Genomic DNA, 23,316 nt, shown 5'->3' on the forward strand with positions numbered 1-23,316 from the left:
CATATATCCAAATATAAACACAACCTTTTTTTTCTCTTTGTACTGTAAATTTGTGTTCTTTTGTTAAAGAACATTGGCAGCCTCATGTGATTATGTTTAGTGACTGATTGCCATGGTGACCAAACTATGACAAACAAAATTAAAACTTATCATCTAACAAGCCAGGTTTCACTCAGATGTCTGACTTGTCCAGTATTACCATCAGTTGGGATCATCACACACGACAATCTTTTGCCTGCTGCTATAAGAAAGATATTAACACTTCAAAATATTTTGGTTAACACTTTTCTTAAAATTATGACTGAGACTTGTCATGACTAATACTGGATACAGTACTTGCAAGGTTAACGTGTAATAAAAATACAAAAACTTAAAAGAAAATAAAATAAAAAAAACAAAAACTTAAACTAAAATAAAACTAATAAATTAATTGACAAAGTTTTAGAAATATTATCTTAAGTGTATAAATTTCAACACATATGACTAAAAATTAAAATTTCTTGCTCCTATCATATTTATTCAAGAAAGTATATCATGTGCCTTATTTTGTATCTTTATCTCAAATCTGCCAGTGTTTACAGGGACTGTAAGTAGGTTATCACCAATGAATGACCCAAAGAGAAGGGCATGATGAATCCTATACAGTAGGGCTGTCAAAACACATTAAGAATTACATTAGTAATGCTACTGGTAATGCCACCATGGATCTCATCAATTATTCAGCTTTAAAAATAAAAATTTGATGCGACTCATGGTTCAGAAAATCAATATCAAACTCTGAACAAAAAGCATCTACTGATTTGATGAGAATTGTTAAGTATGAATTAATTGCATTCTATCCGCCACCAATTTAGAAACTGTAAAATTAGTTCAAGAATTTAACATTGCTGAGAGCCACAGGAACACCTGGGACCCAGTAGTAATGAACATGATATTTCATGGTAAATTGTACAAGAAAATAAGACTGTCAGATCTCATGCTTCTTGTAATCTGTGACACTGCTCAACTCAAATGTTTTTACAGAGCAACACTTTCAGTTTTACTTTGATGTGCAATCTACGCAGGTTTTAACTGCTACACCAACCAACCCTTATTGACAAGCTTCCCGGCGGGAATGGATACCAACTTTTTACAATGAACTCATCCATTTGCAGTATTAAATGGGAATCTTAATGTAGCATGGAAATATTGATGATTTGGTACTGTTAATTCTTCAGGTTTTCCAATATTTCACTGGTATTATTCATTGCTGAGTTGATCTTGTTTATTTCCAGTCTGTACAATGTCAGCTCCCTCAGTAATAATATGGTTAAATAACTCATTTGCAAACCATAGCTGAGTTCCGTTGGACAGTATACTGCTAAAACGTCACTAACACTTCAATGCAGCACTGAAGTACTTGGTCACTTTGGGCAGATATCAAAAATTCCACAGTATTACTTTTGAGAAGTCAAAGTCTTCTTGAGCCAACAATCCTTCCTCAACTAGCACCCTAAAAACATGATCAGACAGCATTTTAAGGCAACTTATGTGCAAAATGGCTGTCTCCGTTAACACAAGAATAATGGATGCAATATTTGTATAATTGCATGACAAGTGCTTTAAAATGTTCCTCGGAAAATTGATAAAAGACTGCTTGCTTCTGATCTTGCTTCTATTTTGGAAAAGTGGAAAGAGATACTAGATTCATCTCAAAGCAGATTGCATCAACCTCTTGTCGCATGCACAATTTTGACATTGTAAATGATCTACCATGTTTCAAAATAAATGTATACATGTGGGTACAGTTGAGGGGATTAGAAAATTAATATGATGCAAAGAAATTTAGGAAAATAGGTGAAAAAAATGGTCATTTATCAGTAAGCTTGTTCATGGACCTTCTTGTGGTGCAGTGGTAGTGTCACTGTCCCTGGAGCAAAGAGGCATATGTTCAAGTCCCACCTGCTCCAGGGGTGTGTAAAAACATCAGTGAACAGGTTGATTAGAAAAATAGGTTAAAAGAAAGATAGTTCATGGAAAGAAATATTAAAGTCAACCCAAATAATGCGGCCTTTTAACCATCTGATTCTAGCAGGTGCTTAAAATGAAAAAAAAACAAAGAGATGGACAGTGGATCTAAAGCAAAGTTGTCTTGTAGAGTCAAATAATAACATTATTGAGGAGATTCACCTGCTGAATATTTATTTTGACAAGATAACAAAAGTGGTCTTTGATGAAACATTATTGGGATGTACAGAACATAGAGTTGAGGTTAAAATCAAGTCATAGAATCATTGAATCCCTACAGTGTGGAAGCAGGCCATTCAGCCCATCAAGTCCACAATGACCCTCTGAACAGCATCCCACCCAGACCCACCCCACCCCTGTAACCCTGCATTTCCCATGGCTAACCCACCTAGCCTACACATCCTTGGACACGGTGGGCAATTTAGCATGGCCAATTCACCTAACCTGCACATCTCTGGACAGATAGTCATGATATTATCAATGGCAGATTTGGCTCAAAGGGCTGAGTGCCTACTCTTTTTCTTTGGTTGTACGTGTGTTTGATATAAATGCAACAGCTGACTCTAAATTATTGAACTAGCCTCTTGAATAAAGATTTTGTGAGAAGCATGAGTTATTAAAATCATGAAAAGAATTTTGACTTCGCCCGCAGGAAAATCTGTCAACTGCCGGGACAAAACCAACAAAAAAATCTACATACCTTAAGAAAAATTGATATATTTTTCTAAAATTAAAAGTTGGAAAATAGTTGGATGCTAAAATTCCTCAGTTCATAATCTAGCGGTAACTACTGAGACTGCGCTTCATCAATGCGGTGTTAGCACTGGTTCAATTAAGACCCAATTCAGAGTTGCGTTAATTTGTTTGCTTGCCAGCAAGAGGAAATTCCCCATCCTGTCTCCTCATTCACAATCCTGCCATTGAAAATCCGACTAACTCTTAAAATGCTTTTTAATTGATGAAGTTGAAGTTTGAACAAGTATGAAACTCATACCATGTTTCCTGTCCACTATTTCATTCAGGCATTAATCGTCTATTGTAAATGGATTGGTACAAAAAACAGATGCAGCACAGGCATAGTAAATGTTAATATGCAATCTTCATCAACAGAAAAATAGAAATTATTCAAAGTAAAATTTTTATGAGTGTTTGTATGTGAGTCATTTCTTTCCTTGATTAACTGCATTCTTGCAACTTGTCAATTGCTGATTGATAGTTTTCGCCACCAACTTAGTAGCCAATTTTTTCTAAAATATTGATTAAAACACTACTTATTGTTATTATTTATTATTTATCAACACTATTTATTCGTCCTTATTGGCAAAATCTAGTATTTTCACTGCACAACTACAAGCTTACAAAGGATTTTTGAATGAATTTGAGCTTTTATCAAGTAATACTTGGCAAGGACATGTAAGGTGTGGATACACTTAAGATTCTACAACTGCGCCAGCTCACTAATAATTAAACTTGCTTCTGAGTATCCGGTTAAGCAAGTAATCCACCCACACTCAACATTCTGTTGCACTTAATTAAGGACGTCACTATGTAATTGCAGAAACACTTGTGAGGCATTTAGCTTGTAGTGCACTTCATGCAAATCAAAATTAAACTGACAATGTTTAATTTTTCAGTAAAGAACCACAGAACCATTGGAACATTGCAGTAAGAAAGAGGCCATTCAAACCACTGTGTTTGCACTGGCTGAACTAACTACCCACGCATTTTAATCGCATTTACCAGTTCTGTGACTATAGCCTTCCAGGTTACAGTGCATCAGGTACAGATTCAGGTTCCTTTTAAATGAGTTCAGGGTTCCAACTTCAAGTACCAAACTCCACAGTGAATTTTAGACACCAGTCACCCTGTAGAAGAAAAAGGCTTTTCTTTGTGTCCCCATTACTCCTTCTACCTTCAACCTAAACTTGTGGTCCCTGGTAATTGACTTCTTTGCTAGGGGAAACAGATCTTCCCTGTCCACTCTATTCAAGCTATACATTACTTTGTACATGTCAATTAAATGACCTTTTGGCCTCCTCTGTTTAAAGAAAAACAATTCTAGCCTATCTAATCTTTTTATACCTGCAATTTTCAAGCCCTGGTAATATTCTCGTACTTGCTCTTTAAAGTAATTTATCCTTCCAGTAATATGATGACCGGAATTATAGACAAACCTCCAGCTTTGGGTTAACCAGTGCCTTATATAGTTTCAGAAATACATCCCGCTCTTGTATTCAATACCTCACCCAATGAAGGAAAACGGCACATATATCATCCTTACCATCTCATCTGCCTTTCCTGCTACCTTTAGGACACTGCACACATGCAGTCGAAGGTCTCTCATTTCGTCCACCCCTCTCAGTACCCTCCCAATTCTTGTGCATTCCCTTGCTTGCTTGCTCTCCCCAAATGCAAGACCTCACACTTCTCCAGATTGAATTCCATTTGCCACTTTTCCATTCACTTGAACAAACCATTGATATCTTTCTGCAATCTACTGTCATCCTCTTCACTATGAACTATCCAGTCAATTTTCTACTGTCTGCAGATTTCCCAATTATGCCTCCCACATTTAAGTATAAATCACTAACGTTTATGACAAAGAGCAAAGGACCTAAAATAAGCCCTGTGGAACACCAGTGGAAACTGCTTTCCATTCACAAAAGCATCCAACAGCTATTAAGCTTCTCAATCAGGAAAACACATATGACCAGATATTAACCCCTGCCTCCCCATCTGAGGGGATTAGGACGCACAGCCGATTAAAATAGGAGCAGAATAGATCCTTCCCCACTTGTGCCACTCTCTTGTTGGGTTATCATTCAGGCCCTGATGTATTTAGTTTGGTTCCTGTAAGTTGTGTTGTGTTGTTGGCGTCAGGGAATGCTGACAGCAGATCACTCCAAGGCCAGAGTTGGCCCAACAAAGTAATAATGTTTTACTGTTTTCTGTGTTGCTCAGTAGGATCAAAGTGCCCTGGGCTTGAAAGAAAAGCATTTAGTATATCTGGGGGAAAAAAAGCTAAAAAATAGTAATACTTGCAATGGAATGTATTAATCACATTGGAGCTCTATTTTGAAGTGTGAAAGGTGATTTGGACCAGTAAGTGTCATTCCCAGGCTTTACTGTTTGTTTTCCTTCTGGCATATCCCAAGCACTCACCATTCCCTGACTGTCAGCTCTTCCCAAACTGGTGGTTTCAGCTTTTTCCTGTTCAAACTCTTGCTTCCACCTATTAACTAGGGAATGATTTTTGCACAGTCAAGTTAGAGATTTAGCATATTTAGAGATTTAGGCACAACACCTAAACTTTACAATAGACATGCTAAGCCTCTCTGATTAAGCTGGAATCTCCCAAAATAAATTTTAAAAATCAACTCTTGCACATTGCTCAGAGCCACTTGGAAGAAAAATTATTGGAGTGCTTTCCTATTTTACTTCACTTCAGTCAGACTCACAAAGAGTTGATCATATTGTGAATAGGATGCAGCACGGCCTTGAGCTAAGCATACTCTATCATAGCTAGATTCTGCAGCACAGTGGATAGTTAATATTGTAATCGCTACAATTGACTGGTATGAACTGATCTGTCAGTATACCTCAGAATGGGTCTGAAGGCAGAAATTATGTTAGAAAAGCTCCCAGAATTTATATATTTAGGTTAAAATGGTCCAGCCTCACTTCATCATAACTGTGTAATTTATCACTCACTCAATCTCCCATTCCTCAGTCACACCTACAGTTCAAATTGGGCCTGCAGTCAAATTCTGCACTGAGAGGAAATGTTTCTGACTCTTTAAATGTATCAATGGTTCTTCCATGTTGGTGTTCATACTAAGGAGTGGTTACACTGTTTTGCTAGCAACAAGAGTATTAAACCATATCAACAGCAATGTTATGCTTTTATGAATACAGATGAAAGCATCTTAAGTCATAATATCCTATTCTCAGCTCATTGTATATTAAACATGCATAAATCTCAAAGTTATTTATTTTATCACTACCCTAGCAAACACTTTGTGCTTCTAATAGTAATTTTAAATGAACCAAATAAGACTAAATTCTTACTTCTTAGTCTGATATTAAACATTTTCTTCTTTTGACTTTTATTTGGTAAATGTGACATTGAGAACAATGGTCTCTCTTTTCTTAGCATCCCAGGAATAAGTGATCCCTAAACGTTATTGTGCTTAGAGTTCTTGTAATCAAAGTAAGATTTTACAGAGGTGAATAAGTACAGATGGCATTGTAATAGCAATTATAGAAGCCATTGTGAATAAACTTCATTTGTTAGCAGCAGAAGCAATGCACATATGGCTACTTATAGAGCTGGCACTGCACCTTTCTGCTAACTTCAGCTGTGAATTCCGAATACAGCTCAGCATACATAGACTGCTTTATGAAGTACTGTCCATGTTCAGCTGTGCTATATAGTTTTTGACCCGTGAGTAAAATGGGTCACTTAAAATTTTGGACAACTCTAATGTGACGAAGTTGGATCATGTAAAATAAATGTTGTATTTAATTGCTCAGTTGCAATAAACACTGACCCTGTAAATCTTCAAAGGAAGTCTACCATATTTGCTGAAATTGAGCGGGTTACCTGACAATTAGGTCCTCCATCTTTCAGTTAAAGGAACAGAGGCAGACTTGGAGTTCCAGGTCAAGATTGTGAAACATATTTTTTCTTCAAAATAATCAAAAGCAACAACCTCCTTACAGAGAGTGATGAGGTTTAGTGGCATTGTTTTTTCAGGGTCCTTCAACACTCCAGAAGGCTATGCCAACCTTACCTGATTTTTTGGAATCTTTATTATGAAATTATTATTATTATTCCAGCCACTGATTTTAAATGATAACATTTTATGATCATAAGGTGAGGATCATTAGTGTTGGAAAGAGAACACTACTTCTGCATCCATCATCAACATTCAGCTATGGATTAGATGGTGTGTAGATTTCCTCACCTATTCCAGCATGTGGTTCTTAAAAAGTCCTCTACAGTAACAGTTCCATTTCCCACACCATCCTAATTTATATTTAATGCAAACAATTGCCAAATTCAGTAACTTTCTGGAATGGGAACAATGTCCACCAGGAGTTGGGTTGAATACTTCTGAACTAATTCCATGTAAGGCTCTCTTTACAACTCCTAGAAAGAGACTTCCATCCAAGTATGTGGCTTAATGTGGATGCAGACCCCACAAATATAGTAGGCTTGTTTTTTGTCTTTATCACCTTGGCAATAATCTGACAGTGGATGACCTCCACTTTATAGGATCTGTCTGGTTAAATCTGTCTACAAAGGGTGGGTGCGATGCTGCACCAGTTTCCTGAACAAGTCTGTTAACCCACTGCTCCGTTGTAGAGTGCAGTTCACAACACAATTGTAAGAAAATTTAGCTCGATTTATGCCAAGATCAACATTTGTTCATATTATTTTTGGACCTCTAAATGGTGCTTAGGTTGTAAAAAGACAGACTAGTGCTGACATCACAGTAATGGCCCAGGATGTCACATCCAATGATATTCCATATCTCTTTGTAGGAAAGTAGCTGGTATCCACTTGATGCTTCTGTCCGATGGCATGGGTGAGATCGAAAACTTGCGTGATTCATCATCCATCGTCGCCACCACCCCATCACCTTTCAAACACGAAGCTTTTGTTGTGATATGTCATGACAACTTTTTGGTCTTTGCTATAACAAATAATACACAAACATATTGTCCAATAGAAAAGGAACTTACTCTCCCATACAAATAGAAAATTCCACAAGGTTAGCATTTTAAGTTGCACAACTAAATGGAATTCCAGTAAAGAAGAAAATAATTTCCATTATGTAACTTATTTTAAGAACAGTATTCAGGAGAGCAAGGGAAAACAATATGTTTAAAACATTGTTTTCAGCAACTAAAACTAAATATTTTTCTACATGAAAAATGTAAATTCTTTGTTATGCCACAAAATCACTCTCAAATTTTACATGAAAACACAAACCATTAACTATTACAACATTGTACTTTGTAATGCAGCAGTGGCTACCATCTCCATAATTATCCAAACACTTTAAAATCCTTGCCAAAATTAAAGTTCAATGACTTGCAACACAATCTATTCAACCCAATTGGAATGGTGCATCTAATGGCAGCACAGTGGGCAGATAACCACACACAACTGCCACATTCTTCTCCCACGTCTTGTATTCATATTAAAATAGAGCATTAAAAGTTTTTTTTTAATCACAATATCAGGACAACTTTTGTTTACCAATGCAAATGTTTAAAAGTGAAAATGCATTCTGATTTATGCATTACATGTTAGACTTTTGTAAGTACTATATTCACATTCCATGTTCACCTCAGACTAACTGGATGCCCACAACAAGCATTCTAAGCCCACAGATACAACAAATAACATATTAACATTTGTATAACTTCTGGTTTCAGGGGAACTAAACCGTAGACATCATTAATAATTTTTAAAAAACTTTTACCTCACTAAGTTTTAATACGTATAAATTAAATAGCTCATGGATAATCCTTGGATATAATTTATATCCTGTGTGATGCTGGCCATTACTTATTTAGAATTAGTTAATTGTTGAAGGATCAACTCAGCTCACCATTAGGACGTAAATGATATGCCAGGGACCTTAATAATGTAATAAACACTATCTGATGCAACAAAGGATTTCTTCACAACAGACCTGCAAAATGTGCACAATCAACTCATTTCTGATCCTTCAACGTATCACAATGTACTGAATGGGAATTAGATTGCTTATATGATACTTACTGGTGTTGGTTTGCATGGTTCGAACTGTGGTTGCTATAGGTGGAGGAGACACCGAGCGGACAGATATATTGTCATCATCCTGAGAACAGCCAGCCTGGATTGCTCTTAGGTAGCTGTGACTTCTTGAGCGGAAACAGCCAGGTATGGGCAGGTCCAGGGCATCCACTGCTTGGGAGTCCACCTCGCTGAAGACAGACTCACAGATATTTTCATATTGATTGCTGAAATCCATTTCTCTCTCCTTCAAACGTAATAAAGTGAAATTGAATATGGATTAAACAATGAAAAGATAACCAAGTATTGTTGTTTGATACCTTTAGTCATAGTTACTCAGTCAATAAAAATTTAGTTATGTCATGGCCACACATCTGTCAGAATGACATAACATCATTTGCACTGCACAGAACATTAGGGGAGAAAGAATGGATACTGACTTCAGAAGGTGATATTATGAGGGATGATCAAAAGCTTGTTCAAAGAAATACATTTTAATACAGATGGAAATATAAAGATGTTGAAAATTTAATTATGGAATTCAAGTGTATGAAAACCAATAACTAAAAGCGTGGCTTCTAATGGTGGACTGAAGAGACTGTCAGAAGAAGAGATCTATAAGGGTGGAGGTCGGGACAGTGTTGGTTAAATGCTAGAAGAGGCTTGAGTGAAGGAGCACCAAGGCTATAGAAAGATTTAGACAAAAGCAATAAAGTTTTTCAGTTCAGTCATTGGAGATTGGTTGGTACAGAAAATAATAGATCAATAGTAGGACATGACATGGTCTTTAGAGACTTAGATGGGTTGATGTTTGCAGATAGTGGAGAATAAGAGTTTGACCAAAAGAGCATTAGAGAAGTTGGAGCTTGAGATGAAAAAGCCATCAATACCATGTCTGGGTTTCCTGCAATCAACATTTTGGATGCCACCTTTAGCCAGAATCTTAACAGGGGTATCAAAACTGTGGCTACAAAAGCATGATAGAAGCTGGAATAAGAGGGCTGACTTCCTGATCTGTAAAAGGCTGTCTTTCGGACTCAAATCAGCGGTAACAACTCTCATGAAGCTCAGTAACACCCAATACCCACGACTTTGCTTGATTGTTGCTTAAATGACCAGGTTCAATATAATTTTCCTTCCTGAATGTTGATGAATTATGATAATGATGGGTGAAAAGGGATAGGAGTTTATTCGTGTGAAGCCGACATGTTGGTATACAGCAGTAGCCTGTTACTTTGCTTTAAATTCTATGTAATTCTATGTAACGTTGGACCATCCATTGCTGGCAAACTGTGTCTGCAATATGCATAACCTACAAGGTGACTAAGGCTGCATCTCCTTCCCCTTCAACATAAAGTGGAGTTGTTAATTCAGAAACAGAAAATGTTGCAAGAAGTAGATTAGTTGTACATCAAAGATTCATGAAGGGTGGAAACTCAGGACAAAAGGGATTTGGAAATCATTTTTACATCAAGCAAGATGAGTTGGAGAATTTTGATTTTTAGTCACACTCTTAAAGCCATCTAGCAAGAAAGCTGTTATTTGGCTCATTGTGCCTTTTCCTGGTCTGATTATTTTCATACTCTGCAATATTTCTTCTTCAAGTGTAACTCCAATTTCCATGGAAGTTACTATTACTATTGAATTACTATTGAATCCACTACCATCATCCATTCAACACTATTGTGTAAACTGAAGTCTTATATTTTGGCAAAAAGTAAATTTGACTGTCACAAATAAGTGAAAACATTTGACCTGTTCTCTACCTTTAACTAAATATGAAATGAATCAGTCTAACCTTTTCCGTCATGACTTCCCTCACAAAGTAGTAACTAAGCTACCAAACTATAAATGGAAGAAACACATCTGTGAAAGACTTAAGTATCTGGTTCAAGTCAAATTGCCTTGATGTTATTAAATCCTCAGAATATACTTCCTCTGACGAGATGTTGGTCACTGTGAGTCAGTTTTCATTAATGTAAGATTTTTAGACCATGTAAAGGAATACAGCTGCTTAACACCCAAAGGTATGTATAAAACTGATATCACTACTGAGAAAGAAAGTGGGTTCATTCATGACTGATATTATATTTCACTAAGACAATACAGTTCTAAGTGTTCAATGTTGATTTCATTATTTTAAAAGTATATTGTTGGAATACCTGCTTTAGTCTTTTCCAACAAAATCTTGACACATACTGATACACACAGAAGTCGAAATTTCTCAGGACCAGCTCATGGCACGTTTACCAAAATTGTGTTTCCAAAACTGACCCTGTCTATTAATTGCTTTGTAAAGGGTGCGTTGAGTTTCCACCCTTTACAATATGAGCTAATTTGAAACTCCTGGAATAGTCAAAACCTGGTTCAATTGGTGCCTGAATTTTCATTGTGGGCAGCAGGAATCAACAGTCTGACAATTTCTGCATCCCAACCTAACCTTGGGGGAAACAGTTACTAACCTGGGATTTTCCCAAAAGCACCCCTTTTAATTGATATTGAGAAAGGCTCATTGTACAATTAATTCAATTGATTCACTTGCGCTCGTAAAAATAAGGAACAAACTGATGGCTGTTGGGTTAGGAAATACATGTTTGCAATTTGTTTCTCTGTAAACAAATGCTTACAAAAGTGCACAAAGATTGACTCCAGTTCTATCCTGACACCACTCTGTTCTCTTGAAATATAACTCCTCATTCTCTGACTTCCCCAACTGTTTCATGCACAGAACTCCTCAAACCTCAAAACTTGCTGGCGCAACAATTCTTCATTCTTAAGCATCTCCTCAAATCTGTATCAAACAATGGCTCACACCCTCAACTTCCTGTTGTCTCCCACCCATCCCTCACAAATGCTCACATTCCATCCTCCCGACACATTCAGAGGGACAGAGAGACCTGGGGTGTTCCTCCAGTTATATCCACTCTGACTGTTGAAAAGGACAATACACTTCAGAGAATTAGAGTCTCTGAATGTATGGAGATGGAAGATATGATTTTCTGCTAGCTACTGGGTGACGGACAAAACAATTATATGGCTGCATGCCATGTAACATCATTAATAATGATACAGATTCAACAGCTATTGAATATGATGATGTGCACTTTGATTTTACTGACTTTGAACTCTTTCACCTTGTCCATTCTAATTCACGTATTTCATCTCCAATAGGTCATTCAATCATCACTCATAGCAGTAGCAGAGACGGAAGAGAAGTCCTCAAAAAAGTCACATGACTCATCCACACCATCCACCAATACAGAAACACAAAAATCAATGAAGCCTCAAAGTCAGGTAATTGAGTATTCACATATGGTGAGCCAGTCATCACAAGCGAGCAGGAGCGGGTGCCAGAGGCAGGATATCTGACAAGATTCTGTTCGGAATCTTATTGGGGTCTGTGCGACTTATGGTCTGGTGAGATTTGTGGCAGAATCATGGGAGAAGTCTGCAGCAGCAGCAGAAATATTGTGAGGCTCTGTTAGCATTTCCAGAAGCAGGGTACACAATGCGAGAGAGCTTGGGGGAGTGCGCTTTCACCATGAGCACTGGGATGTCTCAGACCTTTTCAGTAATGTCTACCTCCACGGACATAGTAATTGCCTCATCGGAGATTAAAACACGGACGCTGTCCAAGTGGGAGCTGACCCTGACCACTGCCCTACAGATTTAATCCATCAGCTTAAGCAAGGTGGAGGAAAGCTTCACCTTAGGCATTCAACGCCTCACTGAACTGCAACAAAAAGTGCTTGCTAGTTCTTGACAAATAGAAAAGTGCAGGTGGATGATGAGATGAAGGATGGAGGAAGTAGACATGGCAGTGGAGATTTTCCCAAAACGCTCTAACTCCTCTTTCTTCTCCCCTCACAACCATCCTGCAAAAGCCCAGAATCTGCCTCCTGTCCTCTTGGCTGATTCTGCACCATCCACCACCTAACCCCCACAACTCCCCCAACTAACTTTAACTTTACTTGGCTTGACTCTAGCTGAATTAGATTTACAATTTTTACAATATAATTTCTTCTAACCATTCTTTACATCTTCAATGTTACTCTCAAAATGCTCAGGATCCAAATCGACATACATACCCATTTCCTCAATGTTTGATAGCAACATTCTGAATGTTTAATCATTAGTGTCAAAGGCAGCCTCTGGAGTATCCCTCTCTACATTTTCAGTGATACTATCTTTGATGTTTGTTGAAACATTAAACGTTTCATCGTAGAACATGTTAATAACATTCCTTTTTAAAGGAAACAAGGAATTTCTTTAATAATCCTACTTAGATGTTATGATGCTCTGATGTTTTTTAACAGGTGATTTGATTCAGTTGTTCTCAGAGAAACACTGATTTGGTCAGGTGGCTCAGGTTGTAATTGTATTTTACAAATTGTGCGATACAGTGTAGGTGGTAGTTTTTCTACGCTGTGGTAGCACATGACTAACAAATCTCTGGTCTAATGCCAATATTATACTCTGCATATGATTCTTTTAATAAAGATCAGATCAGAGATGAAAGAGTCCTTAAAGTGTCTTGGTCCCATTGTGCAGCACATTCTTGCACTCTGATGCATCTTGCTGTAGCCTCTTCATTTCCCCTTTCTGTAATTGCTGTCTATCACATTTGGTCAATTTTTAAATCTTTTGCTCCAGCCATTTTGTCTTCCTTTGCTATTTATGCCATGTGTGTTTTTTAATCACAATGTAATAGTGTGTAGTGAACAACGAACTTATGAAATATTAAAGAAAACAGGGACTAATGATATGAAGTTGACACCTTAGAACGTATTGTTGAGGTTGGTGAAAGAATATCTTAAAAGCTTCAGCTTTAATATCTGTCACATTCACTTCAAATGCCCATAGGGTGAATACCTCAGCTTACTAATTCATAATAACATTTTGGTTCTCTCATTTTTTCCAATCATATTTCTAATTTTCATCCCATTATTTCACAGACATAGGAGAGAAAGTCCAGCTTATAAAATATTGAGGTAAACAATTTTGAAACACCTCAGTGAACTACCTTGAGAATCTACAAATTCTTTCCCTTCCTATTCCTATTAGTCCAATTTAGTGCTACTCCTATTGCTTCAGGAGCAATTGAGGCTCATTCCCTTGATCGTCAGATACCTCGTGGCCAACATCCTCTAGGTTTTAAAGACTCTGAGGATCCTGTGAAAGAAGATCCTAACTGTAGTTTTGAGGGGGGCAGGATCAGCCAAGAGGGCAGGAGGCAGATTCTAGTGTAGCAGCCTCCTGGCTGCTAAAACACAGGTAGATTGCTAGCTTGGTCAAACAGCAAGGGATGCTGGGTACATTGGCCAAGTAAACCTCTGAAATCACAAAACCCAGACACCAGGCATGGTGCAAACACAGCAGCTAGTTGCTAATGACATTTTTATAATGTAAAATGCAACAGCTATCCTGGACAGACATATCCCCAACACTTATCCACCAAACAAAGGAGGGCCCAGACAGAAAGTCACTGGGTCCTGCTATACAAAGAAACAAACAGTAGCGAGCCAACCAAATGATTGACAATGTGTCAAACTATTAAGCGATCTCCTTGATCGGCCAGAACTATAGAAAGTTTCATAAAGCCAACCAAAAAGATAAAAAAAACGGGATTAATCAGCAGACTGATCTCTTGCAGCCTCTTGGATCTTCTGAGGAGACTGGCAGGCTGAAAGGTCGAGACCGGCTGACCATCCGGAGTGAGTGAGGAAGAGAGTAAGCAGCTTCACAGTCCCACAGAAACAGCAGCTATGCACATCTACAAGAGACTTGGGAAGTATTGTACACTTAAGAGGCTAAATGGAATAAGCGATAGCTTTGTTTTGTGGTAAAAGCTATTGTAACTTGTTTCCTAGTAACGTGATACTGTTTTGCGTGGGTACCAGCTTGTGTTTGTAGTAAAGTGACGACTATGGTATTGTGGGACACCTGGACAAATTCATTCACAACATTCTAGTTGGACTTGTCTAACTTGTTGAAGGAGGAACTAGACAACACCGGGCTTTTGCAGGATGGTTGTGGGGGTCAAAGGAAGAGGAGTTAGTGTATTTTGAGAAAATCTCCACTGCCATGTGTCCTTTCTCCATCTTTCATCTCATCGTCCACCTGCAAGGTTTTATTAGTCAAGAACTAGTGAGCACTTTTTGTGGCAATTCAGTGAGGTGCTGAATGACCAAAGTGAGGATTTCCTCTGCTTTCCTTGAACTGATGGACTGAATGTGCAGGGCAGTGGTCAGAGTCAGCTCCAATTTGGACAACATCCATGTCTTCAGCTCCAAGGAAGCTTTGAGGAGGCGATCACTATGTCCATGGAGGTAGACATCACTGAAAATGTCTGAGACCTCCTGGTGCTCTTTGCGAATGCAAACTCCTCCAAACTCTCTCCTATTGTGTGCCCTGTGTTTGAAAATGTTAACAAAACCTTACAGTATTTCTGCTGCTACTCTCAAAAAATGCCACCACCCCCACCCCACCACAGCTCTTCACCCCCAACGCCTCAACCACAAATAGGCTCACCTGATGGAGTTTGGACAGAGAAAGCTGAATATTGTTATTTTTTATGAAGTACGAGTTGTGTGAGGTTTCTGGAGGGCTTTTCACCCCACAAGGTGTAACATGATTGCAAATGGACAATGAAATGATTGCAAATTAAATGCAGCTACAATTTGCAAACACCAGCTTCATGTATTTGCCCTTTCATTGTCCCAGTGCCCAGCAGTCATGCATCCCACGTGTCATTCATCAAATTGATCTTGACTCCATCCACCCTAAGCACTGTCCCAGGCATTGTCCATGGTTAAAGGTACCAGCAATGTGGACAGGGCTGTGGAAATTCCTGCTAGACGACCCACACGTGCACCCCTGTGGTCTGGTTAGGATGTCAGCTCCCCTACAACATGTCACTTGGCCCTAGGCATCATCCTACCAAGTTCGGTTTAAATTAGCCCAAAGACCTCAGAGGATTATTCCAACAAACAAACATGGAGTCAGACAGATAGTTTGCTTTTACATGTATAGATTTAAAAAAAAAATAATTTATGGGATGTGGGCTTTGCTGGCTGGGTCAGCATTTCTTGCCCATCCTAGTTGCCCTTGAAAAACTGGTGATTAGCCACCTTCTTGAACTTCTGTAGTCACTAGCTGTTAGGGAGGGAGTTCCAGAATTTTGATCCTGTGACACTGAAGGAACGGTGAAATATTTCTCAGTCAGCATGGTGAGTGACTTGGAGGGGAGCTTGCAGGTGGTGGTGTTCCCATGTACCTGCTGTCCTTGTCCTTCTCGAAGAAAATGGTTTTGGAAGGTGGTCCTGAGAAACCTTGCTGAATTTTTGCTTTGCATCTTGTAGATGATAGACACTGCTGTTACAGACTGTCATTACCTGAGGGAGTGAATATTTATGGATGTAGTGCCAGTCAAACAGGTTTTTTGTCCTGGATGATGCCAAGCATTTTGAGTGCCTAAGTTGGACAGTTGCTGCTGGCTTCCTAACAAGCCAGTATTTTTGACTTCTTCAAACTACCACATGCACTGACAATTGCTTACCGTGGTGAGTTAATATTCCCCCCATACTCTCTATTTAATGCATTTATGTTAATTATGTTTTTTCAAAAGTTTCTAATTGCTTTCATCCAGTATATTTACTAGTAGGTGGCTAATTCATACTGCGATTTTCTCAAGCACCAACTTGAATCTTGTGTTCAACCAAGCTTTCACAGTTCAGGTAAAACAAAATTTAAATGCATACAAGAATACTCCACATTGTCTCCTTGCCAAACAATATGCAAAATTCTCTCCACTACATTCCATTCAGCATTTACCAAACCAGGATCAGTACAGAATAGATGAAGAGCAAATATCAGTGTTCAGTCAAATGCTCTGATGGCTATTACATAGGCAGGCATTCAGATAATATATTAGATCTTGCAGACTGTATGAATAAAATTCAACTTAAGAATGGCATTCTAACGATAGGAATTCCCCAGGTTCAGAGCAGTGAAATGACTGGAACTTGTTTTCTTTATCTGTTCTGAACATTTAAGATGTTTAAACATAAGGTTGTATTAAATTTACTTTATTCACTCATGAGATGTGGGCATTACTGGCTAGACCAGCATTTATTGCCCTTGAGAAGGTGGTGGTGAATTGCCTTCCTGAACCACTGTAGTCCTTTTTGCACATAGCCACAATCGGGAAGGGAGTTCCAGGATTTTGACCAGTGAATGTTAAGTATTGACTGTTTTGCAGCAGTGGTCTTTTCTCATTATTGTATTATCATGCACCTAAACTGTATGGATCTTGGACTGGTAATATGTACCCGCATAAAGAAAGAAAAATATTTTGTATTTTGCTTTCAGGACACAGTTGAAAAAGTACATATTCACCTCTGTGTGGCTCATATAGGTTACTTTTAAATGTTATTGCATGAAAATTTTCCCCCTTCCCCGACCTCTACATTTTTGCAACCTCTGATCTGGCCACCGGGGCCTTCTAGAATATTTAAATAAAATCAGTTGATTATTCTTGTTGTTTTAGTTTATTTGTGATATCCAATGACAGCCTAAATGGCATCGTTTATGTCAAGAGATTAAAATTATACACACCTGGTTAATCGGGTTGGATTTGAGAGTGTCTGAACTTCCCATGTAGTCCTCATTCCATCCATGAAAGCTGGGTGAGTTCAGTTCTGCTGTATCCAGACAATCAAGACTCCTATGGATGGATTCACTCACTGATGCAAGATAGCTGCGGTTGTACAATGAAGATTGTATTGAAGATTGTTCTCTAAATTACATTTGCATTCAGTATACTTATTTAATTTTTCAAAATTTTTCTCAGAATGAGATAATTTAACAATTACACAAATTATGTAGAATGTATAGCCCAGAAAAAGACCATTCAGCCCAAAAGTTCCATGATCGTGTTTATGGTCAATACAATATTTTCCTACGCCTCTTCATCTAATTCCTACAATTCCAAGTGTAAGAATTCAGATATGTGTAGTCGTTGGAACTTAAAAAGAAAATGCAGATTTAAACTGTATTTTTCAGTTGATTCATACAGATGCATTCAGAATGCATCCGAATCAGAGATTAGGCACAGTTTATGTCAGCGTTTTATATTCTTAGGGCCATGCAATTAACTCAACTTCCAGACATTAGCAACATATGTTTAAATTCTATTTTGAGCATGTGACACATCAGCTTCACCAACTCATGCAGCAAAAAATACTTCAAAAACGAAATGGACTGTTTAGAAAATATAGTCAAGTTACAGAAAAAAGCACCAATTGCTGAGGTGTTTTCATTTTAACTAAAAAAGCATTTGCTCTTTAAATGTGTCCTTCAGTAATTGTAATAGTGTAATTGTTACATTATTGTACAAATAATGATGAAATGGCATGACGAGATGCTGCTGCTTGGTACACTCAATGTATTCACATTACATCGTAAAGCACAAGATTAAAGCATCACCAAGCTATGTTTTCTGGCCTCAAACTTATAAAAGTTTGTAAGTATTAACAGGACAAATGTAAAGCTGCAATTAGTTCTTGGCACTTCAGGTGAATTTTAATTTGCTTTCTTTCCCAACTTGACTGCATCACTGCAAAGCAGAAAATGCTGTTCATTGGCCAAAATAGTGCCCAAAAATTTTGTCAAAAATGTAAAAATTTTGCCGGTTATGGACTCCATCTAATTTTCCTTTCTGTGAAGTCAATTTATTGCAAATTCAGTCACAGTATATATTGAACATTCTATACAATTTTGCCCATTTGCCACTGTAGCCAGAAGTTAAAATACCTTAGTCTCAAATTGTTGTGATTTTTACTGCAGTATTTAGCTGTATCAAACATCTGGATTCTAACAGAAATTCCTATGAGACCCTGTGGAGATGGAGAGCAGGCTGAGTGGTGCAGGGAGAATGGTTTAATTTGAAAAATGGGGAAGCCACCTCCACATGGACAATCTTTCTTCTTTGTCCTACATTGTCCATTCAGCATAAGAGCATAGAGGAATAAAATGGAACGGGCAGAGGAATTCCTTTCGCAGAGTTTCATCATTGACATAGAGGATGGATCTGTTATGTTTAATGAAGTTAACAGATCTGAAATAACTGCATTGAGATTGGTATCCTGTTACCAAGTCACCCTTTATTTACTCGTGCACAGTACATGGGCTCTGACCAGTCAGCTCAGAGCTTGACCCTGGAATGAGGAAACTTTCTGAATCTCTTGTTTACATCTGTCAGCCAGCGTTTCCTAACTGGCCCAGGATAAAAAACCCCAATCAAGGGTCTCATAGTCAATAAGATTCACCTCAGCCTCGTTCCAAACACTACAAGATCCAATTAGCATGTTTCAAGAATATGTGGGAATTACTGATAAGGACAGCTTTGCAAATTATGCCAATGGATATGTGATTAAGGGAAATCCGGAATATGACAGCTTCGAACATAATCTCTGGGATTGGTTCCACAGACTAGTAACAATGATGAATGCATCCTATGATGTATTTAACTATCCAAACTTTAATATTTTAGCTCCATGGCATACTAAATCTCATGATTAATGCAAATGTTCCGTGCATTTAAAATGAGCTGTATAGGCCTATAAGTGTCTAAATAATGGAGTTGGCAACTGATTTTGTGAGGTGGAGAAATAACATCACAAATCCTAAATGAAAATTAGAGGTTACCTTGTGTAAGAAATCAGGCAGAGTCATCAGCATGAGCCACACAAAACACAATTAGTCATAATAAGGACTTACATGCTGAAATAAGAGCAATCAACAATTCATTCTGTAGAGACAGGACTTAAACCACAGGAACTCATAGATTTAGATCAGTCAATCATGAGTTCTGTAAAACTACAGTTTAGAATTGCAAGTGAGTTAAGGCCAGATACCTTCATGAAATGGGAAACTAACAAATGATCTAATAATGGACCATTAATGAACTAGAATATAATCATTTGTAGAAAGCTGAAATGGTGATGACATGAGTTCTAATATGAATGGGCTTCAGGCCACCTCAAACAAGTTGTTAGTACCAAACAAACATTGCAAGAAATAGAGTTAGCAGATTACCTGGAACACTTAGGTATAAACATTTGCACTTGTTAAAATCTTTGAAAGTACATAATCTGTGAAAACTGATCGCAACAACAACACCTTGCATTTATACAACAATTTTAATGCAGGAAGATGGCCAAAGGCACTTCACAGAGATGAGAAGAGATATTGAACCAATCAAGGAGACATTAGGAAGAAGGTGGACAAATAAGAAATCACAGAAGTGGGTTTTTGTGAAGTTCTTAAAGGAGAAGAGGGAGGTGGGGAGGGTTAGAGAGGAAATTTCAAAAAAAGTAGTTTACATAGTACCAACAGCAGTGTGAAGAGAAGAAGGGATGCATAAGAAGCCTGTGTTAGAGCAACTGAATTTGGGGGAAAGGTGTTCTTGTGGGTCTGGGACACGTTTTTTGACAAAAGGTCACTGGACTTGATACATTCTCTCCATAGAATGCTGCCAGACCTGTTGAGTTTCCAGTACTTTTTGCTTCAGATCTCTAGCATACAGTTCCTTGTTTTCTTATGGTATTATCACTAGAGTATTAATTCAGAGACCCAAGTCTGTTCTGGGGAGCTGACTTCAAATTTCACCACAGCAGATAGTGGAATTTGAATTCAATAAAAATCTGGAGTTGAGCATCTAATGGTTAGCATGAAACCATTGTTGATTTCTGAAAAAAACCCATCTGGTTCACTAATGTCCTTGAGGGAAGGAAGCTGCTGTCCTTACCTGGTCTGGTCTATATGTGATTCCAGGCTCACAGAAATGTGATTGACCTTTAACTGCCCTCTGGACAGTTAGGATGGGCAATAAGTACTGGCCTAGTCAGTGACACCCACATCTTGTGTTCTCTTACAAACAAAAGGAATATGTTCAAGCCTTGTGCCTTTTTTTTGAATCAGCTTGGTGCTTGGGAGTGTATTGTTCTCTGCTGTTTTCTTTATGGCAATGCTTTGACCAATGAGATTTGACTTGCCAAAACATCAGTACTCTTTTCTCCTGTCATTGAATTGATTGCTATGACTGAAGCTTGGCATTCTTACATTTGTCCTTATGAGTGCAAGACAAATAGGTTTGTGAACATGTCTCTCTTTTTCACGCATTCTTGCAGAAGAAAGTGCCATTAGAGGCTGGATAGGGGATGTGGGTCGTTACAGATTCAGGACGATGCTTGGAGATGGCTTTATTATGATCAAGACCATGGGAATAGAAAGGACAGGTAAGATAGACAGCTTGCTGAGAATATTGGGAAGACAGTTTAAGGAGGATTTGAAAACATCAATATCAGGGAAGACAAGAGAAGACAAAATGTGGTGAGATGGAAATCATAATCACTGGGATGAACTACTGCCCAATGTAAAGGCTGAGGGAGGAACTTACTGAGAATATTTTGGGATGGGGGTTTGTTGATAGAACAAGGTAACCTAATCAAAAGAGAACAGGACATCAGAAAAGTACACGAACATGCAAGTTTTCAGGTCAACACTGCTCCCAAGGCAGTTTGAATAGAACAAGTTGCTGGCAAGCATCACCAAAAGGAGAGAATGAACATTGAGGGCAAATATCGAAATATTTGTTTTCTTTCAGCATTTGATGAAGTAGCCAAGCAGATCCAGGGAAAAACCTATACAGAGTAATTAGAGTGGCAACAGATCTGGCTGCAACACAGTATTGATACCAAAATTGCTTCATTTATTTACCAGGCTATTTAATCACCGTGACAAATACGGGTTTTTACATCTATAAAATTTCCAGGGATAAATGCTTTTAGCACTTGTTCTCCTTCTCTTTCTGTAGGTAAGCCAATGGAAGCTGAAATATGAACCTGAAAATAACCAAACCCTGTAGCTTATGGCAAGCTACACCCTTCAATCTAACCTATTGTCAGAGGCACACATGTATACGCTGAAGATGGTAATGGGGCAGGTGGTGAGGGTGATTGGGGTCATGGATAGGGTTTGGAAAAAAAAGTGATGGTCCTACTAATTGTATTTTTTTTTGTCTTTATTGTATTGATTTGTGTTCCCTTCAGTTCTGTAAATATGATGGCAGATTAAAAGAAATCTATGTAGGGAAAAAGAAACACTTTTAGTTATCTTGAGAAAACCACAAGTTAACTTTAGTGACATCGGGTAATAAAGAATTTAAGAGTAGAACTGGTTAAACTGATTATCTTTTATAGAGACATTAAGGTATTGAATGGTATTTTTCACAGTATCACTTGCTCCATGTCCAGGTGCCTGGCACCCCAAGATCAAAAAGACAAGGACAAGACTCATACAGTGTATGTGAAAGTTTTAGAACAAAGGTATATCCCTTTTCTTTATTTCTAATATTTATATGTCGCATGACTTTTAATTGATTCTATGTTTTTTTTGACATGTTCTGTTCTTGAAAAATGTGGATTAGTTTAATGCAGATAGTTGGTAACATTTTTCTTCTGTGGTTTGGTTTTTGTGTTGGTAGACAAAAAGTATCCAATTGGTAAATATCCAATCTCTTCATGGCAGAAATAGAACAGATGAATATTGAGGGTTTAAAGTATGGAATTAAACTGTTGATGGCAGGCAATTTATGGAATGCATAATTCAATACACTCTGATAGATCAAAACTTAAAAGCATTACACAATATATGGCTCTGCTAATATGCCATCAACTGAAAGTTACTTGTCTATTTCCAAATTGAGGCTCTGCTCTGTTTACGCATGGCAGTACATCTCACTTCCTACATAAAAAGTGAAAGAACTGTGAATGCCGTAAATCAGAGACAAAAACAGAAACTGCTGGAAATGTTCAGCAGGTCTGGCAGCATTTGTGGACAGAAACCAGAGTTAATATCTTGGGTCCAGTGACCCTTCTGCAGTTTCAATTTCTCTCCACGGATGCTGCCAGACCTGCTGAGCTTTTCAAACAATTCCTGTTTTTGTCACTACGTATACTTACCTGTGATAAATGAGAATATTACTGATTTCATCATGATTATATTTTACAAGTCTATTTGTCATACATTGCATCTTTCTGCTTCACATTAAATTGCAACTCATCAATACAGCGGTATAATGCCTTGAAGCACTGGCAATTTGCAAGGGGCATAGGAGTTTCAATTTCCCTCCCCTCCAAAAAGGACCCTTCAACCCAAAATGATGATAAATTCCCTTTAACATACACACAGACGAGTGATGTTTTGGCACCATCTTATTGATAGCATTTTGGCAACAGATTGAAACAGATTTAAAAGGTGTACTGTTCCCTTGAACAGTGAGGTTTTGCAGGAATCAGGGCTATTTAGGAACTGGCTAGATAGGAGGACGAAAGGAAGAAAAGAATACATAACTATTAGAACAGAATGGTTATATAGAGTTAAAGCACAGATAGAGGAAAAACAGGGTCAAATAGACTGTAATAACAAGGTGTAGAGCTGGATGAATACAGCAGGCC

General features: G+C 38.0%; 1 protein-coding gene across 2 annotated transcripts in view; it reads right to left on the reverse strand.

The window, feature by feature from the left end:
* LOC109934040 (disks large-associated protein 4-like) overlaps positions 1 to 23,316 on the reverse strand; it is a 195,392-nt gene that overhangs the window by 83,332 nt on the left and 88,744 nt on the right. The window contains exons 7-8 of one of the 2 annotated variants that reach the window (XM_048608422.1): positions 17,414 to 17,522; positions 8,804 to 9,044 (exon numbers count right to left, since the gene is read on the reverse strand). In XM_048608422.1, coding sequence (XP_048464379.1) covers positions 8,804 to 9,044; positions 17,414 to 17,522 — 350 coding nt within the window. Of the gene's footprint in view, positions 1 to 8,803; positions 9,045 to 17,413; positions 17,556 to 23,316 lie in introns of both variants that reach the window. The other variant, XM_048608421.1, reaches the window with a different exon arrangement.

Source organism: Rhincodon typus, chromosome 19 (assembly GCF_021869965.1).
Source record: "Rhincodon typus isolate 14 chromosome 19, sRhiTyp1.1, whole genome shotgun sequence".
NCBI lineage: Eukaryota > Metazoa > Chordata > Chondrichthyes > Orectolobiformes > Rhincodontidae > Rhincodon > Rhincodon typus.